General features: G+C 41.8%; 1 protein-coding gene across 7 annotated transcripts; it reads right to left on the bottom strand.

Moving 5' to 3' along the window:
- Positions 1 to 238: 238 nt before the first annotated feature.
- LOC117485085 (aryl hydrocarbon receptor nuclear translocator-like protein 1) lies at positions 239 to 9,123 on the bottom strand. Of its 7 annotated transcripts, none has more exons than XM_034133694.1 (17): positions 8,662 to 9,123; positions 6,608 to 6,692; positions 6,490 to 6,528; positions 6,363 to 6,404; positions 5,901 to 6,058; positions 5,733 to 5,815; positions 5,530 to 5,625; positions 4,107 to 4,221; positions 3,847 to 3,996; positions 3,379 to 3,613; positions 3,129 to 3,235; positions 2,867 to 3,017; positions 2,666 to 2,721; positions 2,456 to 2,570; positions 1,877 to 1,967; positions 1,187 to 1,277; positions 239 to 788 (listed from the first exon to the last, which is right to left on the bottom strand). In XM_034133694.1, the coding sequence occupies exons 1-17, from the start codon at positions 8,756 to 8,758 to the stop codon at positions 631 to 633; spliced, it is 1,869 nt and encodes a 622-aa protein (XP_033989585.1). In that variant the 5' UTR covers positions 8,759 to 9,123; the 3' UTR covers positions 239 to 630. The 7 variants fall into 7 exon arrangements, with proteins under 7 accessions (XP_033989585.1, XP_033989586.1, XP_033989587.1 ...); XM_034133695.1 differs by having other exon boundaries at positions 1,877 to 1,970; positions 2,456 to 2,567; XM_034133696.1 differs by having other exon boundaries at positions 1,877 to 1,970; positions 2,456 to 2,567; positions 2,666 to 2,718.
- Positions 9,124 to 9,948: the final 825 nt, after the last annotated feature.

Below are 9,948 nucleotides of genomic sequence, written 5' to 3'. Positions count from 1 at the left end.
TGTGTTTTGCTCCCGCTGCATCACAGCGGGAGCAGCTGCGTGTCTCCGTCCTGTCAGATTAGACTTCACTCGCGTTTATGTCCATATCGAGAGAAAGATAAATAATCTGAATTCAGTGTGCAGTGTACTTTTGCGGGGGTGAGCAGCAGAGGTGGGGGGAGGCAGGGCTATTGCGTCATCATTATCACAAAATGATCGTATAGAGGCGATCACACGGAGCCGTATGACCCCCCAGAGCGCTCCGTTCCCAGATCTATCCACCTTTGGACCCGTTGTCGTTTGCGGGGTCTGTTTCTATCGTTTCGTTATGGCGTCGTGTGGCAAAAAGGGCTATACGCAAGAGAAATATGCGGATACAACCCGTTTTCATTCCCGTAGGGCACCAGCCTAAATCCCAACATGCTCCGGGACACTTGAACCTCACAACCAGGTGAGAGACAAAGGGGGCCAACAAGGTAATTACAGTAACAATAAATCCCATTAAATCTTGTTAGTACATGGTGGAGTCTTTGGTAGAATTCCAGCAGGTCAGCTGTAGTCATCCGAGTCAGTCGCAGAATAAAACATCCGCTGAGGGTTCCCAGCAGGAAACGGCCCCCAGCTGGTAAGAGTTTAAAGTCTGTGCACTCTTTAGAAAGGCCAGTGTAAGTCCTCGTAGTCCCCCGATTGACCCACGTTTACCTCTGTCTCCAGCAGACTCATGATGACGGCCATTGCTGCCTCGTCGCTGCTGAAGCTGCTCAGCGCCGGCACCACCATGCCATCCAGGTCCAGCTGGGACACCTCGCCTGGTGAAACAGAGCCAAGACACAACTCTTCAGGAGGAAAACTCTAAAACAGTAGCATTGAAACATTTTGGGTGGGAGAATTAGAAATGATCTCTAAACCCAAAATCACTGCCATGGTTTCCCAACAAAAAACTGTTCTTGGAATACTCAAGGCTATTTTTGAAAGGATTTAGGAATGGTTGTTTAAACTTCATAAAACATACACCTGCATTTGCACATATGTTGGATTGTTCTATACTGTTGAATCAGTTTGAGGAGGGGTGTCAACAGTACAAAGACTGAAAGAGTTCTTTACACCTTTGGGAAGGTTGTGCGAGTTTCTTATTATTCTTTGTGTATAAGTATAGAATAACTGATAACGCCTCAGATTGGATATTTCATAATCCTGTTCACAGTACCTGAACTGTCAGCAGTCGCACTGCTGGCGCCAGCTGCTGTCCTGGAGTCAGACTGTGATGAGCTGCTTGCTGCCCCCCCTCCGCTGGACGCCTGAAACAAGACATGTCTCCCATGACGTGTGTAATCAAGGCGAGACACAACAGCCAAACATAGTTGGTTTATGATCTGGTCAGTATTGACATTTATAGCGTTTTTATATCTTCTTTCAGAAAAGAAAATATGTTTTTTTTAAAAACAGATTTGACTAATTTTGTCCATTTGTGTGTAGTGCAATGCCAGTGCAATGTGTGCAGTTGCCTTGAATGCAATCTATTTTTGAACAATTATGATTTAAATATATTGTTACCGCTTCTTATATTGAATTCTTTTTTTTTTTTTTATATATTTTTCATCATAACTTCCCATGTCCAGATTAATTTTCTTCATACAATGTATAAAATACTAGTTTTGATAATTTGGATATCAATACTACACAGCACCAACATTAGCTTACAATTACAAGTAAACATATATTTCCATACAAACTATCTCGCCATGCTTATACCGCTAAACACAGACAGTAACACATATAACAATAAAACACAAAACATGGCTCTGAAGGGTGATGAGGGAAAGTTTAAGGACTGTGAGTACTGTAAGTGTAATATGCCTCCAAGTGAACGTGCTGTGGTGATGAAGGGGACACTCACACTGGTGCTGATTGGTGGAGACACCAGGGGACATTTCTCATTGGTCGAGCCAAACGGACTGGAAGCTCCGCTGGATGGAGAGGAGTTCACCCTGCTTAAAAACGGGAGATAATATACTGTAAATATGTATTTATAGTTTCTAAATGAATTAGAAATATTATTTTAAGCTTGATATAGATTATATACTTTTTTATATCCTATTCCTATTTGACATATACACCTAAAACCACTTACTTATGACATCTTTAACACATTTCTCCATAAGGCCTACAAGATAGTGAGGCAGTCCTACGGTGATGACACATGCGCTGAATTTAAGGTAATTTACATTCTTTTTAAGTGAATTTTGTGTTGGCATTATTCAGATATTATTGCTGATATCTAATGTTTAGATGTTTGCTAATGAATAAAATCCCTGAACGTCGCAAGTTACAATCACTGCAATAGGTCACATTGATGATTTCACATGTTACATTTGTAAAGATGTTTCTGCATTAGCTTGTGATGTGTTGCATGTGTTTTGACTCTCAGGACCGTCTATTTCCATAACATTTGTGTACATATGGACACACAATGCACCTGTATGAGTCGATGAGTTCATTTGCAATTTGGGTCCCTATGCTGCCTGCGTAGATCATCGTGCCCACACCATTGGAAAGGCTGGGAATTATGGGTATTTGCTTCGTCTCCTCCTCTGAAGAAGAAAAGAGTAAAACCAAACTTTATTAAAAATCATACAAAAAGAAATAACAGCCTTTGTGAATCCTCAGAATACACTGTATTTATTACCTTGCATAGCTTTCAGACGGCCTGCCTCCTCATCTCTCATGTGACCGGGCCCCCTGCTGGTGCAAAAGAGTATTTATGCTGTTACACCCAAGAATAAAGCTGTTCTGGCATCATGATGAGTGCGTCAAAGAAGTAGATTGTATCAGGATTAAAACCCAAATTGTTGTTAACACTTATCTTCATAAATGTATCATTACTTACGACATAACCCTGTTTGAAGACACGATAAACTCAACTTCTTTCGTCCATGGGTTTGTGAAACTAAACCACTGACTCTGGAGGGAAACATAGGAGCCGTATTTCGTTTTGAACTTGTAGCACTGCGTCTCAATCTTCTCTTTGCTTCGAAGAACTGCCAAGAGATTGGACACAAGTTGGTCAATTATCTTGAACGTCTGCACGACAACACATTTTCCAATTTTTCCAATAGAATCAGATGAACTGTGTTGCTTTGCTTCATCACCTTGCCTGTGTTTCTCTGCGAGGTGATGCAGGTCGTCCTGGTGGAAGTACTCGTAACACGACGTGCCGAGAACTTCCTGCGGCAGATAACCGATGACTGTGGTGGCTCTGGGACAGAGAGAGGACACAGGGGGACATCAGTACTCTGACTTTCCATATCTCTCAGGATTGTGATGCTTCAAAAACAGTGCGAGTGAAAATGGGAAGTGAATAGAAATGAGCCTCTACAAATGTCGAATCGGGTCACTCACTGTTGTTCTACAAACGTGAACTTCCCGTCGATGGCACAGCGGGTAACGAACGCAGAGGGCTTGGCGTTGATGTGTTTGGGAGGCTGGGGGGAGCCGTGGGGGAGGGGCCGGCACAGCATCACCAGGCAGCTCAGGCTGGTGGTCTCCTTCTCAGCGTCCCCCTCTGAATCCAGCTGGCTGCTCGGACAGCTCCGCATGTATCCAGTGCAGTGCAGGGTGCAGTATCTGGAGGTGTCTGGGGGTACAAAAGTCATTAAATATGTTAAAAAGGTGGGATTATTGCCTGTGAAAATGGGTATTTTTCTTTCCTTTAAAAAGACAAAATGTTCTTTACTTTCTTTACTTAATCTGCTGAAAGTGCCATGTCTGCAAAAAAAACAATAAAAAGATTTTGAAAAAAAAGGATTTAGGACAATTTATGATAGGTCTGGTTTAAACCCTGATGGCTGGATTCCGGTCTGAACCCACCTTTCTTTTTAGCAGTACAGGGCAGCAGGTGCTTTTCCTCCAGCTTCCCCGCCACCCGGCTGTGCTTCATCCGGCAGAAGAAGGATCTCCAAGCTCCAGAGGACAAGTGGGTCGGCCTGACGGGGGCATCCGTCTGGACCTGAACCCCAGCTGCGCACACAGAGACATATTTCCCTTTGACATTATGTCTCTGTAACCGTGATCGTGACTTGGATGGAGATTTCACAGTTTCTTAGACGTTACAGGGCAAACAGACTTACTGGCAGCATCGATCATGTGTTCCTGTGGATACTCCCATGATGACAGCTGTTCCTTCACCTTGTTGATGTCTTTGGGATGAATGAAATCAAACAAGCTCTGCCCAGTCAGCTCCAACTGTGAACCCAATACATTGAGATTTTGTTGTAGTTAAGCTTGTTTTTTCCTGTCTCTTTGTAGTGATTTTCTATCTCTGTATCTTTGTAGGACATCTGCTACCAGTTTAGTTTTTGTTGCATTTTCAGTTTGATTATGTATCCTGATGCAACTCCTTATCTGCATTCTTTGTTTATGATCCGTATCAAAGCTAAACATGTGGTGAGCAGGTGTGGCTATTGTTCTGGCTGCCAAACGGAATATAAAAAAAGGAAAAGGAGCTCAGAGGTTGGTGGCCTTAATTGGCTTTGAATATTTAAAGTTTCAGTAAGTCTTTATTAGAGCTTCAACACAGTGTGTCATGTGCTTTAGTTTGCACACATAACATGTACAGACACACAATATTATGTTTTAACAAAAATCTACTTAGAACAACCTTTCATTAAAAATAACTCAAGCTTTTACTCTTCTTTTGGTACCACTTTACAATAAGACTACCCTTATAAAGGGTTTACAAATCGTTTATTAATTAGGTTGTGAACACTTTATAAATCATTAATAAGCTTTTATAAGACATGAGATAAACAGGGCAACTGTGACCGGTTGCTTGCCAAATAGTGAGCCCACATTTATCTGTACTGCTAAGCCTTATTAGAAAAGGTGGTAACTCATTAATAAATGGGAATGTGTTTTACACTTTACAACAAGGCTCCCTTTTGGCAGTTATAAATGTTAGTAACTCATTAATAAATGGGAATGTGTTTTACACTTTACAATAAGGCTCCCTTTTGGCAGTTATAAATGTTAGTAACTCATTAATACATGGGAATGTGTTTTACACTTTACAATAAGGCTCCCTTTTGGCAGTTATAAATGTTAGTAACTCATAAATAAATGGGAATGTGTTTTACACTTTACAACAAGGCTCCCTTTTGGCAGTTATAAATGTTAGTAACTCATAAATAAATGGTCATAAAGAGATGCCAAGAAACATCAAGATGGATGGTGGGAGATTCAACTCGGTGAACAACAGATACCAAGGATGTTAGCTGATGAAGAAGACGAAGTAAGCTAGTGCCAATATAAGGCTTAGTCATCTTGCCAAATAGTGAGCCTGTGTTGATGTATGTTGTTAGAACTGGTTTATAAATGGTTCTTAATGATTAATAAAGTGTTCACAACCTAATTAATAACCTAATTATAAACCATTTATGAATCCTTTATAAGGGTAGTCTTATTGTAAAGTGGTACCCTTTTTTTTTTTACCATATGATTCAAGTCAAATGACATATATGTATTTATAGCTCATCATGTTGAAGTGCGACATACCAGGCTGAAGTTGAGGATCTTGGAGACAGACTCGGAGATGAAGAGGATTTTAGCCCGGTCACAGCTTACTACTAACATGAAGCCGTCCGCAGCCTGCTAGAAAGAAAGATAGAGATATTTCACAGATAGATAGGTTTGGTCTCCATCAGCATGTTATGTTGAAATCTTTCTAAACTGTTTTCTGTGGGTCCGCGAGGATCTACCCTGAGCAGAAGTTGCCTGAGGTCGTCCTGGGGCAGGATGGAGGGCATGTTGGTCGAGTCTGCAAATGCGCTGCTGGTCCCGACTGAAAACACACCAGAGACTCACTTTGAGATGGAGGGTAACACAGGCCACTGATATTTAAAATGCCCAGGCTGGTTCAGAGTTACCTTTGAGGGCTTTCAGATGTTGCACAGCTTTCCGCAGCACAGTCAGTTTGTCCGGCTTCTGCGCCATTGGCTGACAGGCGGGGATCATGGCCGACAGCTCGTCTATCAGGTTGTTCATTTTGTCCCTACGCCGCTTCTCTATCTGCCGGTGAGGTTCCCTGTAGGAACAGTCACAAATCAGTCATTTGTACCAACTGGATCCATTTTGGCGGGAAATATATACTTCAAAGTGTAATTATATTATGGTTTCAATTATCAGCTTTGTTTTATGTATGTAGTTTTGTTTTATGTATGTTTTGTGTGTGTGAGGACCCCAGGAAGAATAGCCAATGCTCATGCTAGTGCTAATGGGGATCCTAATAAAGAACAAAAGAACAAGCTCTTACATTACACTGTAAATAACACCAATCCAAACCACAAAATACTTTTGCAAAGAGTCATTTGATGTAAAAATAGAAATACCTGAAGCATCTTATTTTGACTTGCTGATCCTCTTCTTCAGATCTGCAATTAAAGGGATGAAAAATCAAACTCTTAGCCAGTTTTCTCTTTTCAAATGTGTGTGAAGAATGCCAGGAAGCTTGTTTACCTGCTGAGGTCATCTTCCATCTTACAGTCCATGCTAAGCCTGCAAGATAGGACATAATGTGGGTTATTTTATACCAGGAAGGAGTACTTATGATTACATATCAACATGCGGACCTGACCTCTCCTCCATATCTCCCTTCCGTTTCCTTGGCAGCTCGACGGCGGGCAGCGAGGAGCCGGCACGGCCCTCCTCTGCAGAGACATCTGAAATATGAAGACAGGCAACTTAGTCAGGAGACACTGAAACAACAACCTTCACGCAGCGTCCACACGGCAGCGTGCGTTGAAGCTTGCCGGTGGGCGTGTCTGAAACTCGACCAACAACCAATCACATGAATCTCTCGACCCCGGATACACAAGCACGCGGTTTGATTGGCTAGAGCTTGTACTGGCATATGATTTGATTGGCTGACGCTTCCGTCGAAGCTTCAAAAGTTGAACTTTTCTCAACTTTTGAAGCGAGCAACGCGAAGCGACGGAACCACAAAGCAGTTCGGCAAAGCGTGACGTCACCCCATTAAAAGTGAATGGGAAGAAGCGTTGAAGCTTCAACGCGCGCCGCCGTGTGGACGGGCCGTCAGAGCTTAGTGGCAAAAGCTTAACAAAGACTATTTTTGTTAATCACCATTAACTCTTTTATTTGTTGGGTAGGGAATAAAAAGAGCTCATCAGGATTAGTTAACCTGGTTTTATTAAGTAGCAAATGCTTTGAACAAAGTAATGTCTTTGCTACTTTAATAAAAAGTATTTGTCTCTGCTTTTATAGATTCTAGATATCTTTGTTTTAGGCTCACTATATTATTGACAATGTGTACAAGTCTGTTTGTGCATTCTCGATATTAATGTTTGTCATATTTTGCAACTGAAGATATTGTAGCACTTTTTTACAACCTGAAAAGATCCATCAATATTTGAGACCTTTTTAGTCCTCAAATCCAAACTTTTTTGTGAGCTAACATTAGGATGACTCATCAAAGTGTTTGCAGTGGTTCGTGGTAATTATTTTTAAAAGGCTGATATCATACTCAGGAATGATTGTCTGACTGTGGGAGATCTTTAAAGCCTGCTCCCTCACACACACACAAAAACACTCACACGCAGCTATGCTCGAGTTTAAAGTTTAACAGGCACTTGAGCTGAATGGGATCTGGGCTCTAGTCTTACCTAACGTTTATATAATGCTGTAACACTGGCCTTCTTCCCTCTCCGGACAAGTTTACTTTACAATGTGACATTTGTCTCGGAAAAGAGACGAATGGGGGGCGAGATTTTCAGAAACAACATTTGTTTGCACATTTTTCAATTCTTACATTTACATATAGCATGTGTATTTTTTAAATGATAATATAAAAAAATATGTTTTTACATAATTGTGAAATACACTTTGATTATAGTATTGACAAGGATACCAAAGAAAATCAAAGTGATGTGTAACACTTGAAGTTAACATACAAGTATCCTATCTTACAAGTATCCTATCCTAATAAATGTTCTGTGTAATAACATTTCATTCAGATAATATTGCAAGACAGACAACTTTTTGTTTAGCTAGTTTATATTTGTTTTCTCTTATTGATGCAGATCATGATGCAGTCTAGTGATCTACTGACCCACTTTGGGCAGCAGCTGAGAGGAGCCTCGTGAAACCACGTGACATGCTAAGCTCCTATAAAAACAGTGGCAGGTTTAGGGACAAATGGCAGTAGTATAATGAGTTTTGACTTTATTAAAGAAATGGGTAAAAGTTAGCTTTGACATGATTACACACTGAGCCCTCACGAATCGACACAAAACACGGCCCTTCACTGGGGGCGAGTCGGTGTTTTGGCCACAGCCAGGCTGAGGCTACTCAACCATAATAACGTCAGGTCCACTAATGTCAACATAAGTTATCAACACATTGCATTCATACTCTTAACAACCGGCTTTCTGTCAGCCATTAAACTAACTTTACAGCCGAGCAGTCGCATGAACTGGAGTTCAGAAGACTCTGGAAGTAGTAGTAGTAGTAGTAGTAGCCTAGTAGCCTAGTTAGTAGTAGTAGTAGTTAGTAGTCGTAGTCTGTTTTGGTTTATTCTTCTAGCCAAAGAGCTACAAAAAGCCTCCCTCAGTCACAGTTAAGAAGCAGACTCCCTTAACGCAGCAGTAGTCGGTTCTGTCCCGGGGCTCCTACCTGCTCGCCGGTCCGCCGCCCCGTCGCAGCCGCCGGCCGACATGCCGCAGACTGAAGCCGGTGTGCCCAGTGCGCCCGGTGGAGGCTGCGGCCGCATGCAGAGTCACCGGCTGTAGTAGTTACAGTGGAGAGGTGGAAGTCGTTTTTATAATTCACTTCATTTTTCTCCTCCCCTCGCCTGTAAGGGAGGTGGGGGCAGAAACGTGAGCGATACTGGTCTTCACGGAAACACGGAACAGCCCTCACTTGTCCACCTGGGTTCACTGCATAGGGGAGCCTCCATATTAATTTCACCGTGAAGCAGCAACTTGGACCTGAATATGATGGTATGGAGTTGGGTGAGATGGAATATTGTGTGCCACATAAGAAAATGTTCTGCTACTAAATTGTCTTCGCATACTTTTTAACGAGTTTTTTTATTTGACTTAAAGGTAGGTAGGTAAGAATGGAGAAACCAGCTCGAGTGTGCTAGAATTTGAAAGTACGCAGCCGAAAAAAATCTGCACCTTCCTTCAGACTTCCTCCAAGCCCCACCTCCAACACACACGAACGCGTACATGACAGTTTGTGCACAGATGGAAGGCTGACAGGCAGGTAGGCCATCCAGTTATTTTAGCCGGGCCGGTGAAAATAATTGGTCTAGCTTTTTACAGCGCCATGGCTTCCACAGATGACATTTTCGTATGTATTTATTGTCAAAGCATTTGATATATTCATTGCTATCGGGATGTTAAGAGCATTCCATGGAATATAACAATAAGTGTTTCTGAAGTGAATTACCTACCCCACTTATGCATACTAACAAACAGGTGAATATGTACGTTTTTTGCATTTTGGCTACAGGGAACACTTTGTTCTACCAGTTTGTATCACATATGATAATTGTCAGTGGATGGGCAAACAGCAGTGCAGTGACGACGATGGTTAAATCGCATTTATCCATCGGGCAGTTTGATGTCCAGACAAATTGCAAAGACCCCCTAAAACAGCAGTGACAGGTAGGAGGTCTCACTCTGCCCTCATTTCAGGTAGACACAATTTAAAAAAAAAAGAAGAAGAAGTGCAGGATCATATTTTGGGAAGTCTGTAACAATATATGTGAAAAGGGAATAAAAGAAAGAAGTACACAGTGCAGTTTATATTTATTAATGGTGTCCTCCTTTCCCTGAAAAAAAACACTCAGTGACGCATCACTTGAAGTTGACGATCTTTGGCCCTCACCTACATAAATGTAATTCAAGGCATTTGCACGAGACTTTACATAAGACAGAAGGCTACGTGCCATCT

The sequence above is a fragment of the Trematomus bernacchii genome, unplaced genomic scaffold, assembly GCF_902827165.1.
Source record: "Trematomus bernacchii unplaced genomic scaffold, fTreBer1.1, whole genome shotgun sequence".
Classification (NCBI taxonomy): domain Eukaryota; kingdom Metazoa; phylum Chordata; class Actinopteri; order Perciformes; family Nototheniidae; genus Trematomus; species Trematomus bernacchii.
Note: the sequence above shows the minus strand (reverse complement) of the source record. Positions and strands in the feature narration are given on the sequence as shown.